The sequence below is a fragment of the Populus euphratica genome, unplaced genomic scaffold (genome assembly GCF_000495115.2).
Source record: "Populus euphratica unplaced genomic scaffold, PopEup_1.0 scaffold548.1, whole genome shotgun sequence".
NCBI lineage: Eukaryota > Viridiplantae > Streptophyta > Magnoliopsida > Malpighiales > Salicaceae > Populus > Populus euphratica.
In genome coordinates, this window is record NW_011500422.1 from 83,091 (window position 1) to 108,403 (window position 25,313).

The window sequence follows — 25,313 nt, forward strand, 5'->3', positions numbered from 1 at the left end:
TTTTTATAAAACAATTTTTTTTAAACCACAACTACAACAATTACCACAATACCAAACATATTTATAATTTTGTTTATATTAATCTTGTAGAAACTAAAACAATGTTTTTTCATTACTAAAGATTTATTTTTTATTTAATTTGCATGCAAAAATTCATCTCATAATAATTGTAATAAAATATATTTTTGAATCTATTTTTTAAACCAAGATAATGTATTTAGTATTATAATTCAAATTGCTTTTTAAAAATATTTCTTATTAAAAATCAAAATAATACATTTTTTTAATTTTTGATGTTAATACATCAATTGTTTTTTTTTCCTTGCTGAAGAAAAGCAGTTTAAAAGAAACTGTTTAAACGCACCGTCTTTCCAACACGGTTGAAATCAGACGCGAAGACTGAAAGAGAAGCACCTTCTATTCTATCATCGTTTCACGGTATCAGTTAGGGTTTACCCTGTCTCTGTAGTCTGTACGCTCTTTCTCCCCAAAGCTATGTCATGATCTAATTGAATTCTCCAAACCCTATCAAAAATCACCTCTGTTCAAAACCTAAATAAATGTCAACAACTCTCCCTCCCATGGAGTGTTTGCATGTAACTGAAGAATTTCTCCGCGAATTAAAGAGCGGAAACCGTAGCTTCCGTCTCCCTCACCCTGTACCTATTCTTCGATTTCTCTACGAGCTATCCTGGACCTTGGTACTACTATTACCAACTTGCTTTCCAATTTCACTCGTAATCATCATCATCATCATTATTATTTATCCTTGAAGAATAATTTTATTTGTCTTGATTGATTCTCTTAGGTTCGAGGAGAATTGCAGTTTCAGAAGTGCAAAGCTGCTTTGGATTCTGTAGAGTTTGTTGATAAAATGTCTGCTGTAGGGTTGGGTTCGAATTTCGCTGATATCATTGCTCAAGTGGCTCAAGATGTTAGTTTTCTTGGTTCCTCTGCTTTAATTATTGAATATATCAGAGTTATTATGAATTTGAATTTTTTGTTAGTAAGAGTAAAATAAAAAATGACTGCTTGAATTAACCAATGTCCAGATTTCTTTTTTTTCTTTCTAATTTTTTATATCAGATGTTAGATAATGCATTTTTATGTGGATGATGGAAAAAAGAAACAGGAGATAAAATTTGTAAGGGAAGAAGAATTTATAATTCAATAAGTGCAAGATTGCTGGCATTGTATTATTGTGTTTGCAAAATAATGACGGTTATTATTATTATTTGATATGCTATATTATATTGCTTAATTATCACTGTGGCTTTAGGAATCTAATTTTTTGATGTGTTATTATCTGTGGTAATCAACTATTTTTATTGTAAACTCATGCGGTTGACTGATTTTGCAGCTTACAATGTCTGGAGAGTACCGATCTCGTCTTGTAAAGCTGGTTAGTGTTGATAACTTTTAAGTAAAGGCTTTGTTTGTGTGTTTGATGGTCATGTTTCTGTTTGTTTTTGTTGAGTTAAAATAACTGCTCTATGCTGCAGCTGTTATTTATTTTCATGTTTCCATTTTTTGTGTGTTATCCTTGTGAATTTCATTGCGATTAATGCTGGATGTGCTCTTAAATTTTGTGTTCACTTTATCAGCTCAAAATCAATATTTCTTGTTTGGAAACCCTCAAAATTTAGTTTTAGTACATATGTGAACTTATACTACTAAATGTTTCCTATGGGTATGCTAGTGATGCTTGCTTATCTTCCTCTCTTACTCCAAAGCATTATCTGCTATGTTCTATTAGTATGGCTTGCTATGATGTGTATTTGACTACATGTTCTTGCCTGTGCTTCATATTTTGTTTTAGATGGATTATATATGAGAATATTTATTGAGACATGAGAATCTTTATTGAGACATAAGTGCTGCTCAGCTTGTCCTTTTTCATTAAGTAGAATTTTGCCTTGGGGCTTGGAGGGTGGTGCCTTTTCCATTTAGTTTAACTTGTGAGTCTAATACTTTGTTTGTCTAGTCTCTTCTGATTGTTAAGTGTCCATGTGGCATTTATTCATGAACATATACTTGCACTATGCCGTAGTTCTGAATTATTTATTTATGTGTTGGATGCCTTATGTCTTCTTCATTGGTCTATATTTGGCTCTTCATGCTGTTTCTCAATTTGTGTGTTGCTTTGCAGTCACTCTTCAATATAAAGTCCTTTCCTTCTTTTTCAGGCAAAATGGCTAGTTGAATCTGCGTTGGTCCCATTGAGGTTTTTCCAAGAGCGTTGTGAGGTGGATTTTCTGTTCGTTTAAAATGTTTTTTCTGTTCATTATCTCATAAGCTTATTTGGTCTCTCAATTTTAGACCTTGTAACAAAGAGGTTCAAAATAAATGTTTTCTGTTTGCAGGAGGAATTTTTATGGGAAGCTGAAATGATAAAGATAAAGGCTCAAGACTTGAAGGGCAAAGAGGTAAAATAGATTAAAATGTTAACAAGCACAAACTATAGTTTTGAATTTGGAGCTATTACTATAATTAAATTTGGGTATATCTATCCCTGTATTTTCATAATTTTAATTCTCCTATACATCCTCTGGATTTTGTTGTAGTATTGCATCTATGATAGAACAAGAAATTATGTCAATGCTTAGATGATTAATTGATCTTGCACTTGATTAAATGAAATTTGAGGAAAACAATGTGATTCTGCTTGTTCAACTGATATAACTAGATCAACCAACAACTTTATTTTTTCTTTGACGGTGATATTCACTTGCTGCAATTTAAATTACATTTTCATTAGATACTTCATCCTGTTTGCAATTGATATTTTTTCTATTGCTTTTAGGTCAGGGTAAATACTCGCCTTCTTTATCAGCAAACAAAATTTAACCTTCTCCGTGAAGAGAGTGAGGGCTATGCCAAACTGGTATGCTAAATAGTTGATTCTTTCTTTGCTCTTTGTAAAATTTTTAAGTTAATATGTTGATCACCCTTTTACATGTGTGACAGTGGACGAAACATTTTGTTGTAATTAGTTATATCAGTACATGATATTTTTCATTTCATTCTTCTCTCATCATATAAAATATCAAAGGCTTTCAAGAAGAGGATTGCTTCCTTAAATTTCTGTTAGTGTTCTTATGGTGGGAAGTATATTATTGCTTCTTCCCAATAGGTTTTCTTTGCAGTAACATGTGGCTCTTAGGTACTTGTTTAATTGTATTTTTACCACCAGTACATTAATTCATCAACAAAACTTGCTCTATGTTTCTTACAACCAAGTAATTTCCCTGCATGAAAACAAATCATTTTTTTCACTAGTGGTAGACTGTACCATAAAGAATTTCATTTTTGCTTACATTAGTTGATGATGATGGCTTATTTATGTTTTGTTAATTTGGACCGTCTAGATTGTGCATTAGAGTTTATTTATGTTTTGTTAGGGGGCTCTCCTGTGCCCTTTTTATGTACTTGCTATTTTTGTTTGTTTTTGGGGGAAATTATTTTTTTGGCCCCTCTCTTATCTAATAAATGGTTGGAGCATTTTCTTGAACTATATGAATATATTGTTTTACTTGGAGTTTAGCTTTTTATTTGGGATATACTGCTAACCAAAACTTGCATATTTATTATTACACGAATCATTATGTTTAAACTGTATCAAGTTGGGGCATCAACCCCCCACCACATTTTTCTTTATCTGATAGAGGAAATGGAAATTATTACAATGTATTCTTTCTTTTTTGTTCAGCTTTGCATGATTTGATGCCTAGTTATAATGCTTTCCGTAGTAATGAAAGAATTGGATTTTTATATCAAGTGGGAGAGTGGAAGGTGCAAACTAGCTGAAAATTGAGGTGTTGTGGGTCAGGGCCAAAATAAAAGATTAGCTTTTTTTTGACCAACTAATGATGGATATAAGCCAGAATGGCTTATCTTTTGATTTGTTGAAGTTTGTTTTTCTGTCTTCCATTATAAAGCACATGATATGTTAGTTATGTTCCCTTAGCTTTTGGTGAGCAGTTCTTACTTGAAGTCTCTCTGACTCCATTTATTTAGGTATGGTATGGTAGATAACTTTGTTGGTTTGATGTTAACTATGTAATAGCAAAGATAGAAGAAGCAGAATTTCCTACAGGAAAGGGAAACATTGATCAAGAAGAAAGAAAACCATGTAGAAGAGGGCTGGAGTGTTTCAAAGAAAACCTTGTACGAGATGCTTCTAATAGACTGAGGAAATGATTTTCAATTCTGAATCAACAATATGTGCTGCCCTTTTCTTTTTGTACAAAGGATATGGTGTTATAAAAGACACCAAGAAACCCTAGTCACCTAAACTATAAGAATAAAAATTCTAATAAAATATTATCTTTTATTAATAATAATGACAACTAAATTACAAAAAAATGAGTAAAGTGTCTTGTTCCTTTACTGTATCATTGGTCTAGCAGATGCAATAGGTTTTCATTATGATATTTAGTGTTTAAGTGGATCTCCAGATTACTCTTCTCTGTCGAGGTTCTGAAGATACAGCTGAAAATACATCAGCAGCGACAATAGGCATCATTAAGGTTTTGACTTGAGCTTACATTTTATTACGTATTATTCAGCTTTGACCCCTTATTTTTGTTAAATTTTCTCATTAATGCAACTTCTGCAGTCATTGATCGGTCATTTTGATCTGGACCCAAATCGTGTTTTCGACATTGTAAGCTGTTCCTGTTGGTTACTTCCATGCTGTTCATTTTGTTGTATTGATGCAGAATGTGATAATCAGAGGTTAATTGTTGGCTTGCAAGTATTTGTTGATCTTCAGGTTTTAGAGTGTTTTGAACTTCAGCCTGATAGCAATGTCTTTTTGGAACTGATTCCCATATTTCCTAAGGTATAAAATATTGTTATTATGGTTGACATAGATGTTTGGACTTTAAATTATGCTCATGTAACATGTGTTTGGGTTGCTAATACTACTGATTTTGTTTTCTTCAGTCGCATGCATCACAAATTCTTGGTTTTAAGTTTCAGTATTATCAGCGAATGGAATTAAATAGCCCTGTACCATTTGGGCTCTTTAAGCTTACAGCCTTACTAGTGAAGGAAGAGTTCATTGATCTTGATAGTATGTAAGTGGCTTGCCCAAGCTTTGTTCTATAGCACAGTGATTTCTTATGGTTCTGTGATCATTGATCTCCTTAATACTAAGTAGTTTGGAAGTTTCAAGAGCTACTAGTTAGAAGTTCTTTAACTGATTGTGTAAATTCCATCAATATACTTTGCTAGTTGCCAAGACGAGAATTGATAATTTGAAAATAATGCATCTGTTTACTGTAACAATTCATCAAGTGTTAGGATTATAATTAATTTGCATATAGTAATGAAGAATGAGATTTTTTGTTGATGCTATTTTAATCACTCTTAATTTTATTTTAAATGTTTCCTTGGTTACCAGCCGACTTCAATTCACCTTCAGTATGAAGTTCATCATGTGCAATCATGTTTGTTGTGGGATAGGATAGTGTTCCTTTTAGTGTAATGCCTCAAGGTCTTTTAGTGGTGTTCCTTTAGTGGATAAACAGCAGGAAATGGGTGCTCTTTTATTTTGAGGGATATTTTATTTTCAATTACTCATTCCGACCTAATCATGCATCCTTCAAAACACTATAAGATACAGGACAAGGGTCTTTATAATCTTACAATACACCAACAAGGCATTTTCATCCTAATTGTTTAGCCAACCTTTCATCAGATATTGCTTGTAGATTTGAACTTAAGTGGGAAAGGGAAAAACAGTAGAAAACAGAAATTACTGCAGGATAATGGCTAAAATTAAGATAAAATTGAAGTTGTAACAAGATAATTGAGCTTAGGGTTTGTAATAAAATATTTTGATAAAAAAAATAAAAATTATAAAATAACCCTAGCAGCCTATTTATATTAGTTACCACCCTAGATCCTTGTAGGAAAAGGATTGCTAGTCTTAGTCTCCAACTAAAACCACAGCCTCTAAGAAAATTCTTTAAAAGTTGCATGCTAATTAAATGATCCTAGATTAATTAACCCTAATATCAGAAATATAATAAAATAGATTCTAAAGAAAGCTGCTGTGTCAAGTTTACTCAAGAATTTCTACTCCTAATAAAGGATTCTGTAATTTGAATCAGCATATGTTCTCTCGGGATTCCTTCATTCTTTAGATTTTCCAGGCTGTTCCTAGGAGGGAATAGTGACAGTTGAGTGAGGTTGCATAAGGTCTGAATTGTACCTGGCAAAACAATATCCAAATGTCAAATAGTAACTATTTTAGCTTATCCTAATTGATAAACCAACCTGTGCAGGATCACATTCCTTTACCTGTGTTAAAACATTTACTTAATTGTTCATTCCTAATCTGCCAGAAAAAAGAAGAAGAAAACCTTACTGGGATTGATCAAGCAGCTGATTTCAGCTACTAACTTTGGCAATGCACTTCAGATTTTTGCTGTGAGAAAATATTGTCGTGTTACATGCATGCTACCTGTTTCTTCTTTATATAATAGTCCGAAGTTTATGCTGTGCTATGCCTTATTTCATGTCTTTGTTTTGCATTTTAGCAGTGTTTTTCATTTTGTTTGATATTTTGTAATTTGCTTATTTTTCATTTTGCGTTGTTGTACCTACTGGTTATATGATTTTTCTTTTTATCATATGTACTAATTTAATTTGCACGTCATTGCAGATGTGCACATTTACTCCCTAAGGATGATGAGGCTTTTGAGCATTATAACACGTTTTCTTCCAAACGATTGGATGCGGTATATTGCTAATTTTAGCATTGCTGCTTATAATAGTATTCTTCTATATCTTTCTACATTCATTTTCCATTTTACCTTTTGTAATATCTTTTCCCATCATTTTCAATGTAATGGTGTTTGTCAGTGGTTTGTAGTGGAGACTTTAGATGTTGCTTTTTCTGGTTGTTTGAAGTGTTTATGTGCTTTGTTGTATTCATAGAATGCTTAATCTTAATCTTTTTATCATGCATGATTTTTTTTTCTATGCAAATTTTGCAGGCCTACAAAATTGGAAAAATAAATCTGGCTGCTACTGGAAAGGACCTCATGGATGATGAGAAGCAAGGAGATGTGACAGTAGATCTTTTTGTTGCCTTAGACATGGAAACTGAGGCAGAAGCTGAACGATTCTCTGATGTTGAAAAAAATCAAACTTTGGGCTTGCTGACTGGTTTCCTTTCTGTGGATGACTGGTAGGTTTAATCTTGGGATTCTGCTTGTTAGGAAAATATTTTCTGACTCAACCTCATGAAGGAGAACAAAATATTTTCCATGGGACTACCAATTCTGAATATGTCTAACACATCACCTAACCTATTCCACCACCACAACCACCACCTCACAACAACAACTACAGGCCTGCCCCTGCCAGCACTGCCGCCACCTTTTTACGAACATAACAACTGCTGCAACCCACTTCTTTAGCACCTATGCCCACACCAGCACCACCACCACTGTGTTGCTATTGTACCTCACAACTACCAAAGAAAAATAATTTATTTTTTAAGAATTTTTTTTCTTGATTTAGTCAAACAATGTAAAATAGCTCTTTTTCCAAGATCCAGGAAGATGTTTTCAGCAAAACAAACACCTTAAATATCCTAAATTGCTCAGTTAATCCCCCACTCGTGAAAAGTTCTTGCTTTGAATTGCTTGCATTGAACCGAATTGGATATCTAACAAGGAATTCTAGAAATTATAGTTCATTGAGAAAAAACAAGGTGCATGAACCCCAAAGATCTTCAGTGATGTTGTAAGATTACATTTGAACTTCAAATTTGATGATGCACTAAGATCTCAGGACTGTCACCTATCCCTACAAAGCAATTGTCATGAAAGCTTTTTAACAAAGAGATAAGTAAAGCTTGAAAGGTCCAAGTCACTAGCTCTGGTCCACCTGGTTTCTTTTCTTCCTACATGCCCATCAGTGTCCTCCATCATTCCCTTGCTGTCTTTTATCGGGCTACCATTTTCCTCTTTATCAGTTGGCAACCACTTTAAGTCATCCACAAAAAGGACACCACATTGCTGAGTAACTTTTTCATGTTCATTTACCTTTGTTTTTCTCTTTGAGTGATTTCCAGAGTTGCTCCTGTTACTCTCTTTTAATTGAATCAATGTCATATGATGATGAGATGAGTCTCTGAATGTCTATCATATTTTTGTATATATTCTGTTCTGTTAATATTTTATGGAATTATCTGTCGGCTTGTGGAGGAATGGTTATTCTCTACTTACGATATTTCTTTGCCTCCATTTTACTAATTTAGTCTTTGTAGTGTGTTTGCCTAGAATATTTTTCCACTGCCTTTTCTCTTGAGCGCTTGTTCTCATTTTAGACTGTACTAAACTGTTGATTTAATATGTTCTGCAGGATTGTAATGTTGACTATTTTTTTTTGTTTTGTTCTCTCCTTTCTGCACCATGATTCTTATTGATTGAATAATTTTTGGACCCAATTTTTAAATATTTGTGAGGTTCAAATAGATATTCTTGAATATACTATGTTAGACATTTTTGCTACAGTTTACTTTAACTTACTTTGTTATTTAAAACTTAATTGTAAATGCCAATTAATGTGCTTTGGTTTTGTTTGCTTAAGTATTGAAAATAATTGTTTTTCATCCTTGTTTTGATCCCTTCTTTTTATTCATTGTTTAACGATCTAGGATTTTTCATATATATAATTAAATTTAGAAGTGGATGAAAAGAAGGAAGAAAACATGAATAATATATTTTCATCCATTGTTTATATGTTTTTATTTGTTACAAAGGGAAGGCTTGAACTCTGAGACCTCGTGGTGGATGAGGGACACTAGTGGCAGTTGAGCTACTAGCTCATTGGCCCATTTCTTAAATGCTGTATCTACTGGGAGTTATGTTAGTCACTCATTTTTATTTTGGACTCTAGGGGTATGGGATGAAATTATATCGTTTGGTGTTTGTTATGCTTTTTGTCCAAAAAATATTAAAAAAGGAGCTGTATGAGTGGTTTTGGGAGTCTTTTTTTTGTTTTTTTTGTAAACTGTATCAATCTAGTTTCACTATTAGTAGAATGTCACTATTTCTTCTCCCATTGCAATAACTTGCTTCAAACCCCATTAAAAAAGAAGGCTTGAATAAAAAAATTTGCCTGCTCAAACATATGGATTCTAGGTTTTTTTTTTTGGGTACTTGCCACCGAAATGTGCTGGGAGACCCATAGTCCCTAGCTATCATGCTCATGTGGCTTCTTCTTTGTCAGGTATCATGCCCATATACTTTTCGAACGTCTCTCTCCTCTAAATCCTGTTGCACATACTCAAATATGTGGTGGCTTGTTTAGGTAAAGTCATTGTTTTGAATTTATTTTTATTGACCATGTTTATACCTAAAGTCCATGTGAATGTGCACTAAGATCAGTATGTTAATTTTTGGAATCCAATCTAAGAATTCTCTTTCTGTGTTCTCATTATTTCTGCACCCATTGCCATAAAAAAATTATGAACTTTCATTGTTTGTTTTTGATGTGATATATATTCAGGCTCATTGAAAAGACAATCTCATTAGCATATAATATTATTCGTCAACCACATGTTCAAAATTGTGGGTCTTCAGCAGTTGCTGGTATTGATGCCATGGATGCGACAAGTTCTTCTGGCCATGTCTCTTTAATTGATCTTCCTAAAGAATTCTTTCAGATGCTTGTAACAGTTGGACCTTATCTTTACCGTGATACGTTATTGCTGCAGAAGGTGCGTGGTTTAATTTTTAATATTGGGTGAATTGTTTTCTTCTACATTTTATAGTTTTATTTTATTTTAATTTTCGTGCTTGTTTCGTATGGATAGGTTTGTAGAGTGTTAAGAGGTTACTATATGTCTGCACTTGAGCTTGCAGATAGTGGTGATGGAGCTCTAAATGGTGAATCTCTTATTCCTAGAAATCGAGTTCTTCGTTTGCACATAAGGGAAGGTAGGTCAAAGGTTGAGGAAGCCCTGGGAGCATGTTTACTTCCTTCTTTACAGTTGGTACCTGCAAATCCAGCAGCTGGGCAGGAGATCTGGGAAGTAATGTGTCTCCTTCCATATGAGGTTGGCCTGACATTATTACTGTCTTTTGCCCTTTTTTTATATTTTTTAGGTCTGAAAGATAATATGGCTAAATTACTCTCTGTTTTTCCCAGGTGCGATATCGTTTATACGGTGAATGGGAAAAAGATGATGAGCGGAATCCAATGGTTTTGGCTGCAAGGCAAACAGCCAAGGTACCATTTGTATATCTTTATTTACTGTTGCAAGCTTGGTGCTTTAAGTGAATCATACCCTATTCATTTATATTTACTGGTGTTTGTTTTATACTATGTTATCATGCAGTTGGATACTAGAAGGATATTGAAAAGGCTTGCAAAGGAAAATTTGAAGCAGCTGGGTAGGATGGTTGCAAAATTAGCTCATTCTAACCCGATGACTGTCCTTCGAACTATTGTTCATCAGGTGCTGTTTTTATAGGAGATGATGCATTTTTTGTCACTGATCTGTATTTTGTAAATCAAATCTAAAGGAAAGTTATTTGCTGGAACTTTGGCATGCAGATTGAGGCATACAGGGATATGATCACTCCTGTTGTGGATGCTTTCAAGTATTTGACACAGGTTTGAATTTTTTCTTGATTTCTAATGATCTTCTTCTCCTTGAGCATTTGAAATCTAATGTCATTCTTAGCCATAAAAGCTTCTTGTGTTATACTTAAGGGTCTGTCTTCTTTTACACTTCCATAAACACTGTAATTTGACAGTTACATACAATTTCTTCTGCACAATATCAAATTTATGCTGTAATGATATGATCTGTTTTAGTTATTGACATAACCAATCTAGTGTTCAAAACCTGTCATTGATTAAGTAAATCTGAACAATAAATCATTGGAATCATCTGTCACTAGTTTAGCCTGCCTTCCTAGATGCAGTTTGTGGGGGATGAATGTAACTGTACTCGTAGCCTTTTGAAGTTGAGAAAATCTTTTGGTTGTCAGTTATCAGCTTGCATTCATCTCTTTATCATTGTTATTTTTCTAGATCAAATGCTTGCACTCTTCTCCTGGAGCCCTCTTTAGCTGAATAAGATATATGCTTAAGTGGACCGGACCTGTTTGTTTTTGTGTTTCAAAAGTGTTTTTGAAAAAAAATGAATTTTTTATATTTTTTTTCTTTACTTCAAATTAATATTTTTTTTAGTGTTTTCATATTATTTTGAAATGTTGAGTTAAAAATGATTTTTAAAAAATAAAAAAATATTATTTTGATGCATTTCGGAGCGAAAACCCCCTGAAAAAGCACCCGCTACCACACTTCCAAACACCCCCAATAGGGATAACTCTCAATCTGATTGTGATTATTTTAGGAAGTGTAAATGCCACTTTTATGTCATCAATCATTAGTGAATGAAAAATAAGAATATTACATGCATTTCTATGGTTATCCTTATTGGTAATATCTACAGATTTAAGAGGCTGGGAAGGTAGAATGCCTGATTAAATAGCATTTATTCTGGTGAAACTCAATGCTCTATTGAGTGCTTTGAAGTTTCGGACTCTAATAAAAGGGTTAGTGATATGATCTGCAAGCTAGAAATGGAGGAGCTTACAGCCATGCATATTGGTTATTTCTACTGAATTTTTTAGAAAGATGGTTTTTGGTGAAATGGGGAGATAATAGAAGCAAACCTTCTATACTTTTTTTTTGTCCTTTGGGTATATTATAAGCTTCTAATTTCGTAGACCCTAGTCTAAGTTTCTTGCTTATTCATGCAGCGAACTTCATTTGTTGTTTTCTACTCTATCATTTGATGTGCCAATGGGAGTATCATTTGGTGCGTACCTGAAACTTTGGAAGATAATTTGATTAAAAGCTTGGATTGCTCTTTCAAGTACTTAGGGTGCATCATGGAAATGGTTATTACCAATTTTTTATTGCAAGTGTAAAATGCATAAATGTGTTGAAGTTTTAACATCTTTTGTTTGACCATTATTTGCTTGGACAATAGTTAACAAATGGGAATGCAGGATTGTGATGGATCATAAAATCTTCAAGGATGCCCAAGCTGATAGTAAATAGAAACAACACTGACAAAGCATTAAGTTAAATAGCTGCTAATTACTGTTCTGCAGGGGAAACCATTCTGTCCAAACAAGAAAGGTCTTTGTGGAACTGTACCACTACAATGTTTAATTTCCTGGTTTTAGTTGTTTTGGCCCGTTATCAATGTAATTATCATTTCATCTTCCAAAAAATAATGCATTCTCCCTTTGTAATTAATATTGATGTTTCTAGGTTTCCTTTCCCCAATTTCCAACTGCAAATTATGTCTATTTTTTTTTTTAAACTGCCCATGTTAAAGACCTTTGTTTCCTTTTTTCATGTAATTCAGGATGGGAATTTCATTGTTTCATCTAAAAGCTATATCAGTGTATTTTCCAAGGCAATTTGAAATTGAAGTTTTTTGCTCTCTTTCAGTAGATAGGAAATAAACGTAGCTGATTGAATTTGTGCTCTTAAAACTGATCGGTAGCTTCCTCTATTTCAATGCTAAATTGGAAGTTTAAGGTTGGTCATTCTGTAATTGACTAAAATGGCATGATTGACGATGCCAACAAAATAATTAAAAAAAGAAAAAGAAATAGGTATTGCTGAAAGAAAAGGAGTTACATGGTTTATTCAAAGAAAAAGAGGTTTTTGAAGTTTGTTGTTTTTGTTTTAAAAACAATGGTAATGATATTCTGTTTCAAGGGGAAAATGAAGTATTGCTTCCTGCAGATGAGACAGAGACATAGAGCTGACCTTTAGATGGGAGAGAAAGAGAGTGCAGATATTTTTTTCCCCTTCAATCACATAGAAAATTGTGGACTTAAAGTGCTTGATGAAAATTACATAATTAGCCTTAATTAAATTCCTTGTAAAATATGATTCTGAGGGTATTTTTATGTCTAGCAAATGTGGGCATCCTGTTGACCTACCCAAACTAAAATCAACTATGGATGTATCTGGATTTGGTATCTAAGGGGCTGCCACCCAACTTGTACATCTACAACTGACACAGAAAAAGATTATTCCTGGAAATTAATCTGAACAGCAATCATACCAACAAATATTCCAGTCCTAATCCTGTTGAGCCTTCCAACATGAAATGTGAAATTTATGGACAATTTTTGTATACTATTATGTAGTAATGCTTGTTGACGCTCATTTCAATGCATCTCCTTTTCTCTTCAGCTTGAGTATGATATCTTGGAATATGTTGTAATTGAGCGGTTAGCACAAGTTGGTCGTGATAAGCTGAAGGATGATGGCCTTAATTTGTCAGACTGGCTTCAATCACTGGCTTCATTCTGGGGTCACCTGTACGTATATCCTCTACCAAAACACTAGTTGTCTTTATTGTATTTTTGTACCTGTAGAATGTATATGGCCCACCCATCTGTATCAAAACCAGTGTAGAATGTTAACAAATATGACTGCTTAGCAGATGAGGATTCAATGTTCATGGTTTTTAATCTATTATCAAGGCTGCTTGTTGTGATTTGATGTGAACAATTACAAGTATGAGTTTGGTGTCTTCCCTTTTTGATTTTTGATTTTTATATTTGCTTGTCCGCCAACTTTAATATATTTTGCATGAGTTGAATTGGAGTCACTCTGTTAAACCTTTCTACTGAGAATTTTAGGTGTATCTTGGGATGCTTTACATCATCTTCTGGGTTGAAGATTTGACTCAGCAAAATCTCTTAGACTGTTGTGGATATTGGTGGTTTTCTAAGTCTTTAATTTATGAGTCTAGCTCACTTCCAACATGCTTTGCAGTGAATAGGCATTAATTGGAAAACTCTATGGGATTTAGAGATGGAAACAATGTAACGTTGTCTGAATTGGAAATGGTATTTGAATGAGAGAGTTAGTTAGAAGATAAAAGAACTTTAGAAAAAAAAAAGGAAAATTGAAGAGAGGTAGCTCGGATTACATTATTCAAACATGAAAATAATGTTATTACCTTGAACTCCTTTCAAGTCGACATACTTGAGTTTGGAGGTCAAAAAGGTCCTTCTTACTGTGATCATTGAGATTCATGAGTGTGACTTTGTTGGATGGTGGTTTTTCTTTGAATCAACAGTGGAAATTTACCATGAAACCAGGCTTGTGCTAAGGGGGGGTTGGTTGCTTGGTTTATCGGGATTGCATTGTTCAAACTTCTCTTGGGTTCTATTTCTTCTTTGCCTCTTCAAGATAAATATTCAGATAAGATTAATAAACAAAACCTATTCAAAGAAGGGCCATTTCTGACTCAGGTGGATTTTTCAATGAAACTTGCCACTGGACTTTCTCATGCAACTTGGAATATTGGTTTTAATAATTAAGACATTATTGGAAAATGGTATTGAGCATGTGTTGAACCCTGAAGCAAGAAAAATGCATGGGGGATGTAAAATTCAATGTTGAAAGGTTCTTGATGTTGAAACTCTCTAAGTTGCAGATGTGATTGATCGTGGAATGTATAAAGATTTTCCTGCATGGTTACTCTATTTGGCAGGTTTTCCTCAGCCAACATTTAGATGACTGAGAATTGGTGTTTAATTTACCATCCTCCTTAAGAGCTTAGATTTAGGTATGGTCTAAGATTTAAAGGCAGTTTTTTTCTGGATATATCAGATTCTTTTCAGACTTGTCTTTTTCTTTGATGCTTCTTTCAATGAGTGTTTCCAATAATTTTTTATATGAATGTGGAAGAAGTATACACTTGGTTAGAACTGATGTTCACTACATCATTCTACCAATGTGAGTCCTCCAGAAGTGTATTGTTTTGCTGTGAGATATGTGTTCTGAATATGGGGAGAGAGCACTCCATTTTGATTTTGGCTGCATTAGCTTGTATAGGTGATGATATTTGTGTTCTTCAGGGTACCACAGTTTCTTTATGATTTTCGATAGCATGCATAGCTGATCTGAACCCCATATGTAGTCCAGAACCTTTTAAAGGAAAATCAAATTCCGTGGAGGCAGCACTTGGAAATTTGTCAGGGCTCTCAAGGTTGCCTGACTATTCAGTAATAAATTGAATGGGGTTCACGGGAGTACACAAAAATTCTCTTTTCTTTTTGTTGATTATAGTGCATGTGCATAGATTGCTGGGGATCTTCAACATGCAAAATACTTTTAAATTCTTGAGGAAGAATGTCTCATATGAACATGCCATGTTCAGAAATATTTGTTCTGGAAATTTTTGAGGTTGCACAATTGTCTTGATTCCCTTTTCTTTTGTGAAGTTCTGGGAATTATGATATGTAGTTTAGTGTTTCTTCTTCTTCTTCTTTCTTTCTTTCTCCTTTTAATTTCTTTTGTGTTGTCTTTGCACAATGATTCTACTAGGTTGGTGGGGAATACTCTCTGGGGTTTGCTGACATGGCTAATAGAACTTTTCAGTTGCAACTTGGAGATTGATGCCTATTCTAATTCTGTGTTTTGCGTATTCACTGGATAATTATCAAGGACCTTTTCATAAAGTTGGAGTTTCACATACCTTATATGCCCCATGTTATTGTTTAATATTGGATTGAACCGATTTCAGAGAGGGGGATGGGAGTGGGAAGGCAATGCTGCTTTGGCTGTTTTATGGTAGGCTTGTAGTCTAGGTTTCAACTCTGGTGAATGGAAAATTTTCTTATTTCCTGAGAGCTGCTAGAAAGGCAATGCTGCTTTGGCTGTTTCAGAGAGGGGGATGGGGGGGGGGAGGCAATGCTGCTTTGGCTGGTTTTTTGGAGGGTTTTTGTCCTGGGTTTCAACACTGGTGAATGGAAAATTTTCTTATTTCCTGAGAGCTGCTAGAAAGGATGTGGTGAAAGCTAATGAAGTGTCATTGCTACCTTTATACATCTTAGCCATAGGAGCATGGAGTTTGCAGAGAAAAAATGAAACCTCTTGAACACTGAGGACAATTAATCTGTTTATGGTCAGACTTGTCAATTGCTTTTTGGTGCTTCTCTAATGATTGCTGGTTCAGGTCACTGACTGGGATCCTTATCCTCTTCAATTAGTTTTTCTGTGCCAAATCAATGAACTTTTTGAGGGATTTAAGTATTTCTCTTCATTATTTCATCATTGTCCTTTACCCCCCACTTTTAATGGTTTGTCTCTTTATCCTGATTGAGCATTATATTGACAAAGCTCTTCTTCTCAATGTTATTGCCGCCTTTATATGGATAATCTTATAAGCACAAAATTATTCAGGGCTACTGAAAATTTTCATTCCCATGTACTCATGGGCAATATCATTCATTCCTATTGCATGTGACCCTTCTTATCCATTCATAGACATAAAATACCCAGACACAGACATCTAAATTAACATGTTCCAAATTTGTATGTATAGAATGTACTCAATTCATTGTTCAATGTACACTTACCAAGTGTATTTCTGTCCCTAGAATTCTGTTTTAATTGCCAAGCCCTCATCCAAGGTGTGTATTCCCATCATTCTTCACTCTTTCTTTTTATTCTTGCATATATCCTATGCAATCCAGAAGTCCCAACTCTTTCACTGAGTACCATTTCATGAGTTTGGATAAGGTCTATTTGAAGTAACTAGTGTGGCCTTTGGGTTTGACAAGTCATAAAGCTGATGAATGAAGAAGTGCTGGAAGGTGGATTTGATATCAACGGATATACCAAAGAAGCTTTTGCTGTCGTGAAGACTGGTTTAATGATGTCATTCATATCTATGGCTGATGCCTGGTTTTGTTCCAATACCTTATGAACAGAAATTTCACTACAGTCTGAAAGTAGGCAAGCTTGTTTGGGGGTTAGATGTAGCAGATAGAGGAACTGGGGGAGGTAGGAGGCATATGATTTGGTTAACTATGAGATTAATCTGTAAGATTATGAGGTGAAGTCCCTTGAGATTTTGGTGACAGAATCAGAGAGTTTGAACCAGAGAACTAATGATGAGGTCTGCAGGATAAGTAAGGATTTTCTATAAACTTATGTATATGTGTGTGGATCAATAGGAGGTCTGATTTCGGCCATGTTGATTTGGTAATCTATTTTTTAGTCTAAGGTTGTATCATATTTAGTGTAGGAGATGCATTTATTCACAGTAGATGTTTCCTTAATTAACCTGTGATGGTTCCATTGCTGTTTCGCTCTTCATTACTGTATGCCTAGGCTTCCTCAGCATGCTGTTCTTTTATAATGAAATATTACTTAAGCATGAAAGTTAATTGGTGGGTTTGGTCTTTACTAGATTTTCATGAGAACCAATTGCAAGAATCCTGTTGATCTATAATGCTCTTATCAGTTAGGTATGTATCAGATGTTAGTGTCTGAATGTTTGACAGAACAGTGACATGGGTGATAATGGTTTTGTTTATTATACTCCTGTATGCCGAATGAGCCATTTCTTTGTGCTTCAAAACACCAAGTGCAACTATGTAAGAAAATATTGAGGAGTAATGAACATAAAGATATTGAGTCATGTCTGGACATCTGTACAGCCTCCATGTTTGCATGTATTGCTTGTTATATGTTTATAGAAGTGTACACCATTAGATGCACGAGCTCGCATGTGTGTCCAACTATGACATTGAATAATATATTTTCTTGCCAGGTGCTCTTCTTATCCTGTGTTTGGGTAAATAAGAGTTTGACTCTTTAGTGTTTCAGATTGCTCTAGAGTGGCTCCTTGTTAAAATTTCAACAGATACCTTTTGAAGTGGTGACTGTTGATTTCCCTTTTTAGTAGCTTTTGAATTTATTTGAACTGCTATGATAACGCACTAAGTTTGAAAATAGTTTCATTAAGAAATTAGAGACCAATTCCACTTGAATATGGCCCACAACCTCACCTATGTTTAATGAAAATCATCAAAGTCTTTCATAATTTATAAGATGATTGCCTTTGCTTGTTTCCTTATTCACTCTTTTTCTTCACTTAAAATGCAGTAAGTTTAATTGGTGGAATTATTTTAGTTTGGGTTTTCTCTTGTTAAGATCACTTATGTGGCTGCTTGTGTCTGCCCAATATGGTCTCTTATTTATGAACTGTTATGTGTTTAAGAGATGCTTAATTTGTTGTATGATGCATAATTTCTGTATTTGTTCATAATTTGTTATGAAGTTCTGGTGTTTTCGTAGTCATTTGATGAAACACCCATCATTTCCTCTCTTGAGATCTACTGATGATGGAATTATTTTTTCATAGTAATATAAATTATATTGTTGATGAACTTCTAACTTCATGTAAAGAACTACCACATTTTTTTTTTCTTATTGATGACTTGAAATTGAATGAAGAGAGTTTTGTTTATTCCCAGGTGTAAGAAGTACCCGTCTATGGAATTGAGAGGCCTTTTCCAGTATTTGGTGAACCAGTTGAAAAAGGGCCAGGGGATTGAGCTTGTTCTTCTGCAGGTATCATTCAGATCTAGAAGTTTTGAACTTTATTAATTATTAACATAAACTTAAGCATGTGGGGAAAGTACTATAGCTTTCATCACAAAATATTGTGGATTGCTAGTGTCTCCCTTTTTTTTTTTTGCTGCTGCTTGAACAGATGAATTTTTTTCCTTTTCCTATTCTTTTTTTTGTTTTTTTATGATTTTTTTTCTAAATTATTTGTCAAATTTTGTTCTTTTTTTTTTTTATGAGGTTAGCGTGGTTTGTGAGTTTGTCAAGATAACTCAGGTTGTCCTAGCTTATGGGTTTGGTGGTTTTTTTTTTAATTGACTTGGTTTTTTTATAGTCTAATTTTTTTCTCATATACTAAAAAAAAATAGTTTTAGAGAAAAATCATGTTATTAAAATTTATAAAATGACACATATTAACATAAACTAAAGCATGTGGGGAAAGCACCGTAGCTTTCCTCACAAACACTGTGGATTGTTATAGTTTCCTCCTATATTTTTTTTGGCTGCTTGAACACACGGTTTTTTTCCCTTTTCCTTTTCCTTATCCTTTTCGTTTTTCTTTTTGTTATGATTTTTTCAAAATTGTTTTTGTCAAATGTTATTCTTTTTATTTTGTCTAAATATGAGATTAGCATGGTTTATGGGTTTGTCAAGGTGACCCAGGTTGCTCTTGTTTACGAGTTAGGTGGGTTGTCTTTTTTTTTAATTAAACTTGATTTTTTTATAGTCTATTTTTGTCTCATATAGTTAATTTTTTTTTGAGAAAAATCATTTTATTAAACATTTTAAAGTTACATAAATTAAAGGGTGTGAAAAAATTATTGTTCATCAATAGACATTGCATTGTGAATGACAATAGTAATCCATAGTGTTTTGCTTTCTTTCTTTTTTCTTTTTCTTTTTCTTTTTTTTATTTTTGTTATGATTTTTTTTTTAAACTTGTTTTTGTCAATTTTTATCTTTTTTTAAGGTTAGCATGGTTTGCAGGTTTGCCATGGTAACTCGGTTGCCCTGGTTTACGAGTTTGGCGGGGTGTTTTTTTAATTGAATTTGATTTTTTTATTGTCTATTTTTTCTCATATAGTTAAAAAAGAAAAATAGTTTCAGAGAAGTCATGTTATTAAATTTTATAAAGTCCATGGATCTATTCACAAGTTTGGCTGGTTGACTTGATTCGTGGGTCTGCCAAGTTTAACTTTTTTTAACTTGTTTTTTTTTCCCATCCATAGATACTGGGTTAATTGGGAATCCAGTTTCATCCTTTTATGAAGTCATCATAACTTAAAAAAAATCTCGGTATTGAGTTGGTGTTTTATTTCATAATCGTCTATTTTTTTTATTATATAGTTAAATAAAAATATAGTTTTGAAAAAAAAAACAAATAATAATCCCAATAGAGTCCATAACCTTGTTCACAGGTTTGGTGTATTAGCCTGACTTACTTGATTCACAGGCTTAACAAGTTTACCCACCAATAGGTTATGTTTTTTTATATTTTGTTTTTGGTTTTTTAACTATTTTTAATTTCATTATTTAATATTAGATTGGTTAAGAAATAGCCTGCATTATGGATTTTGTTTGCTTTCTATAGGGAGAATTGTTTCAAAGAAGTGTCTATTTTTATCATATAATTAAATAAAAAAGGTTTATACAAAAATGTTATTAAACCCAATAAAATCCATGACTCGGGTCGTATGGGGACCGAGGTCGATCCAATCTGTCGTTGGCTTAATATTTTTTTTAAAATATCATCTTAAAGTTTTTTTAAGTTAAGTCATGTTTTTATTGATCATCAAGGTTTCATTTGGACCTATAAAATCAATTGATTTAAGTTGAGCTTGCTGCCATATGATTTAATTAAAAATTTGAGTTAAGTAAAGAACAAAGTTAGGAGGTTTGAAAATTAACCCACTTAGTCAAGTTTAATAACACATTTAAAAAAATTTCTGTGCTTTTAATATTTTTTTTACATTAAAAAAAGAAATGGGTCCGACCTGCGGTGGAGTGAAGGTCAATATAGTAGCAACTTCTATCTAGACAATCGAGTTGTCTGTTAACAGTGGAGCTTGTGATTTTGTCAGGAGCTTGTTCAACAAATGGCAAACGTTCAATACACAGAAAACTTAACAGAGGAACAGTTGGATGCCATGGCTGGGAGTGAGACACTTCGGTATCAAGCTACTTCTTTTGGAGTAACAAGGAATAACAAGGTCTCAATGCTCCCTTCCAAGCAATTTTAGCCAGTTATGTTTCAAGTAGTTGATAATTTCAATGGAGGCACATATCTGAGTATATTAATGGTTTTTTTTCTTCCTGGGGGGTGGGGGTGGGGATCATGAATCATGTGTTTTTTGTTTTCAATTAGATTTATATTAATGAAGGGTACATCTACTTTGTCTTATATCATCTGGAAATATTTAAATTTTAGTCAAGCAGAAGTGTAGTTGATTCTTGTAATCAGTGCCTCTAGTTTGAGATTGATGTAATCTTCATCTATATCTGGGAACATTTATGTTTTTGACAAACAAAAGTGAATGATGTTGATCGTTTCCTGTGACCTGGTGATTTGATTAACCCAGTTGCGGCAAGCCCAGCCCAACATGTGAAACTTACTATTTTAAGGTTTACCATATAGTTTTTGGAAATACAAGATCTTTTTGGAAATGATGTAGGATTTTTTTATCTTTTTCCTGCAGACTCTATTTGTTGTTGCTCAAAATACAGATTCTTCTGTCACCTAAATTTGCTCAAAGAGCAACTATATGCTATCAGATTAAGCTAGGTATCCTAGGGTTCCCTCATGGGCCTGTGCTCCCTCTTTATATTCCTGTTGATAGTGTACCATGCTTATGATTTGGTTTACATTTCCTACAATTGCTGAACTTGAGCATTTATCTGCAAGCTACTTGAACATGATATTGTTATTACAAAGGATGGAAGTCTTGACTGTGATCTGAGATTTTGCTTTTACACCTCAGCCATTCCCTGAGTTAATTTCAAGATGTCATGCTGACTAACAAGTCAGGTTCTAATTTATTCCCTCTGCAGGCGTTGTTCAAATCTACTAACAGGCTACGAGACTCCTTGCTTCCTAAGGATGAACCAAAGCTAGCAATACCCCTTTTGTTACTTATTGCTCAACATCGATCTGTGTAAGGAGTAGAACTTTATTTGATAATTGCTTAATTTAATAGATATTCTTCCCAATAATATTTTCTGAAAAGGAAGCATGGAAGTATCTATAAGTTGCTATGGATGTTTTGGTTTTTTGATTTTGCCTACATTGACATTTACCCTTTTGCTTTCTTTGATCTATTAAAAAAAAAAAAATTTTTGCCTTTCTTTTCAGCATGGATGATTTTGAATTTAGCCTCTTTATATGAAAATCTGTTTCCATCAAGTGCAACATGTCTCTAAATATTCTTGCGTGCATGTCTGAGATGGTTGTATATCTCTGATTGTTTCTGTGTATAGTCATCAATGTTTATACAATTTGGTGCTTTTTCTAATTTAATTCTCTCTTTGACTGTTTTAATTCTTGAGTAATTTTGCTATTTATATTTGTAGTCCTGTTTGGGTGTCTGTCTTAGCTTTTGACATGTTCTTTGTGAGGTTGTCCTCACAGCTATGCTGTTGTTTTCTGATTTGAGAACTATTGTAAAGGCATGTTTAATAACAGTCATGTTTCCCCCATGAAATAGACTATGTCATTGACATTGTAAAGGAGCCACACAACAGTTTTGGATTTGAGTCCAGGATCTTTAATTTGAAATTTCGTTTCCTGTTTTCCACTTGTTTTTCAATGTCCTATATACTAAACTCCTTGACTTGATGCCAGGATCCTTGAAATTTCTGATTACTGTTTTTTTTTTTCCTTCCACCCTAAGGTCACAAACAATCCTTATCTATTCTGTGCTTCCAATATTTTTATGCTGATAGATTGGTCAAATACCTCAGTAGATGTACCTACCTGGTGCTGGTTGGACTGCTGACTTCATAATTTTTTCCTCCAGGGTTGTCATAAATGCAGATGCTCCTTACATTAAAATGGTCAGTGAGCAGTTTGATAGGTGTCATGGAACTCTTCTTCAATACGTGGAATTCCTCTGTGGTGCTGTGACACCACCCTCTGCATATGCTCAGTTGATTCCCTCTCTTGATGATCTTGTCCACCTGTATCATCTTGATCCTGAGGTCTGTCCTCCCCCTTCTGTGTGTTTGTGTGTGTTGCTTGAGCTCCTAAATTCTCTATTTTGTTGATCAATTTCTCCTACTATGTCTGCTTTATCATTTCTAAATTACCTTGAAAGAGTTGTTTGCTGTGCATTTTTAATTTAGTTTTTATGAAACCTCATGCTTGAACATAACTTTAAATCTGTCATTTTTCTCTGCATTTTAGGTTGCATTTTTAATATACCGCCCAGTCATGAGACTCTTCAAGTGTGAGGGTAGTTTAGAGGTTTTCTGGCCGTTAGACAGCAATGAAACAGTAACTACTACAAGTGCAAACCTGGAGCCTGAAGCTAGAGAATATTCTGGCAGAGTGATTCTGGATCTTGGCTCTCTCCATAAGACTGTAATGTAATAATCTTGTCTTTTAATTTTTTTTTGCCTTGGTAGATTTCTTGGCATGTGATTCTTGTTCTTATTTGATAATGAGCGATTTTACAAAGAAAGTTGCTTTTATTGTAAAGAAGTGATCATTTATCAATCTTATGCAGGTGGTCAGATCTTCTTGAGACTGTGAAAACCATGTTGCCTTCAAAAGCCTGGAATAGTCTGTCACCTGATCTCTATGCCACTTTCTGGGGACTCACACTTTATGATCTATATGTCCCTAGAAACCGTTACGAGTCTGAAATTGCCAAGCAGCAAGCTGCTCTTAAAGCTCTGGAAGAGCTTTCTGATAATTCTAGTTCAGCAATTACTAAAAGGAAGAAAGAGAAGGAAAGGATTCAAGAATCTCTCGATCGTCTGACTAGTGAGCTCCATAAACATGAAGAAAATGTTTCTTCTGTTCGTAGACGACTATCTCGTGAAAAGGACAACTGGCTGACTTCTTGTCCTGATACTTTGAAAATCAACATGGAGTTCCTTCAGCGCTGTATTTTTCCCCGTTGTACTTTCAGCATGCCAGATGCTGTTTATTGTGCCATGTTTGTACATACTCTTCATTCACTTGGCACACCATTTTTCAACACTGTAAACCACATCGATGTTCTGATATGTAAAACACTACAACCTATGATATGCTGCTGTACTGAATATGAAGCAGGTAGACTTGGGAGGTTTTTGTATGAAACACTCAAGATCGCTTACTACTGGAAGGTATTGACATTTTCGTTGTCACTTTTTGTTATTCAGGTTTATTTTTCCTTTCATTATTTTGAGTTTTTTTTTTTTTCATGAAGTTATAAAAAAAAGAGATTTTTTCACTGAAGTAAATCATATATGTGCTTACACAAGTGTGTTTGTTTGAATTTAGCACTTGTATTTAATTGAATTAAGCATTTATTTGTCTTTCCTTTTCCTGGCCCTCCTAACCTAATGCTCTCCTTTTTTCTATTGCAATTCTTTGTGGCCAGAGTGATGAAACTATATATGAACGTGAGTGTGGAAATATGCCTGGATTTGCAGTGTATTATAGATTCCCAAATAGCCAACGGGTTACATATGGTCAGTTCATTAAGGTTAGTTCTTGTGATTGAAGTTGTATATTTTTTTCTAAGTAGTTGTCATTTTCATAAATTGAAATCTCTTTCTGAATAGTTTCTTCATGTTCATGATGAGTTTGCATAAGGTGTTGGTTCTGTCTGTTTCTATTTTTATTTTATCCATCTATTGTTCTACATTCAATTCTATTCATCTACATAATGTGTCTTTCCAATTGGAGAAGAAATGATAGCTGTTACTCCTCAGCCTTTTATGTGCTTCTTATACTGTGCATATTGGTCCTACTTTTCTTTATAGCTGGACGTGTTAAATTGGGGACTTATGTTTATACAAGGATCCCCATATTGAAACTAGTTATGCTTGGGAAATCCTGAAGTCATCTTTGAGTATTCACTAGTGCTAACCTGTGGTATTAGTTAAAAATCTAAAAGGTTTTAAGTGCATAAGGTCTTGTAAACGTTATTGATTCTTGTTGCAAATCCAAAGCAGAATGAGTTCAAGCTATAAGTAGTCTCCTGGAAAGCTCACCGTAGAAATTATATTATCTCCATTGATATATTACATTGAAGATCATTCTCTTTTATTTACCTGACCCTGTGCTGCATCTTACTTTTTTATTTTGCTGGCTTTGTCTTACGTTCATGCATTTCTTGTTTATTCTTTTCTTTTATTTTCATTTTCCTTTGTCCGAGTTCAAGTGTTTTAGTCAGTGTATTCATAATTTTTTTAAGGCACAGAAATTTGAGATTTATGTAATCACCTGTTGAAACCTGATAATATGTGTTTTCTTTTATACCTTAATTGAGATTTTGTCAGCGCCAATTGTTTACTCATTTTATCTGCTCTTTTGGTGATAGGTACACTGGAAATGGAGTCAGAGAATGTCTCGGCTATTGATTCAGTGTCTGGAATCATCTGAGTACATGGAAATTCGAAATGCTCTTATTTTGTTGACAAAAATTTCCGGTGTTTTTCCAGTAACTAAAAGGAGTGGTATTAACCTTGAAAAACGAGTAAGAGATGTCAAGAAAGGTGACCTTTATTTATCTCAAGTTACTTCTTTCAGTACCATAACTTTAGTTTTCTTTCCCTCAAATTCTGTACAGGTAACTAGAATCAAAAGTGATGAAAGGGAGGATCTCAAGGTTTTGGCTACAGGTGTTGCTGCAGCTTTGGCTGCTAGAAAGGTTGGTGAGATTCAC

At 33.9% G+C, this 25,313-nt stretch overlaps 1 protein-coding gene and 1 long non-coding RNA gene across 6 annotated transcripts in view; both read left to right on the top strand.

Moving 5' to 3' along the window:
• The first annotated feature begins 372 nt into the window (after positions 1–372).
• LOC105114580 (THO complex subunit 2-like) overlaps positions 373–25,313 on the top strand; it is a 28,697-nt gene continuing 3,756 nt past the window's right edge. For 4 of the 5 annotated variants that reach the window (XR_840166.1, XR_840167.1, XM_011011157.1 and 1 more), the window contains exons 1-28: positions 373–701; positions 809–934; positions 1,361–1,402; positions 2,187–2,246; positions 2,364–2,426; positions 2,804–2,884; positions 4,458–4,529; positions 4,619–4,666; positions 4,775–4,843; positions 4,948–5,081; positions 6,674–6,749; positions 7,008–7,201; positions 9,253–9,333; positions 9,532–9,742; positions 9,839–10,081; positions 10,174–10,254; positions 10,364–10,483; positions 10,582–10,641; positions 13,258–13,385; positions 18,345–18,441; positions 20,520–20,648; positions 21,487–21,590; positions 22,452–22,632; positions 22,838–23,019; positions 23,160–23,766; positions 24,024–24,128; positions 24,969–25,124; positions 25,218–25,298. Coding sequence is in view for 3 of the 5 variants with exons in the window: in XM_011011157.1 (XP_011009459.1) it covers positions 561–701; positions 809–934; positions 1,361–1,402; positions 2,187–2,246; positions 2,364–2,426; positions 2,804–2,884; positions 4,458–4,529; positions 4,619–4,666; positions 4,775–4,843; positions 4,948–5,081; positions 6,674–6,749; positions 7,008–7,201; positions 9,253–9,333; positions 9,532–9,742; positions 9,839–10,081; positions 10,174–10,254; positions 10,364–10,483; positions 10,582–10,641; positions 13,258–13,385; positions 18,345–18,441; positions 20,520–20,648; positions 21,487–21,590; positions 22,452–22,632; positions 22,838–23,019; positions 23,160–23,766; positions 24,024–24,128; positions 24,969–25,124; positions 25,218–25,298 (3,672 nt within the window). In the remaining 2 variants the exon portion in view is untranslated. The remainder of the gene's footprint in view (positions 702–808; positions 935–1,360; positions 1,403–2,186; positions 2,247–2,363; positions 2,427–2,803; positions 2,885–4,457; positions 4,530–4,618; positions 4,667–4,774; positions 4,844–4,947; positions 5,082–6,673; positions 6,750–7,007; positions 7,202–9,252; positions 9,334–9,531; positions 9,743–9,838; positions 10,082–10,173; positions 10,255–10,363; positions 10,484–10,581; positions 10,642–13,257; positions 13,386–18,344; positions 18,442–20,519; positions 20,649–21,486; positions 21,591–22,451; positions 22,633–22,837; positions 23,020–23,159; positions 23,767–24,023; positions 24,129–24,968; positions 25,125–25,217; positions 25,299–25,313) is intronic. The other variant, XM_011011158.1, reaches the window with a different exon arrangement.
• LOC105114579 (uncharacterized) lies at positions 13,392–16,962 on the top strand. The gene is made up of 2 exons (XR_840165.1): positions 13,392–15,722; positions 15,866–16,962. It is a non-coding gene; the product is annotated as an uncharacterized LOC105114579 (long non-coding RNA).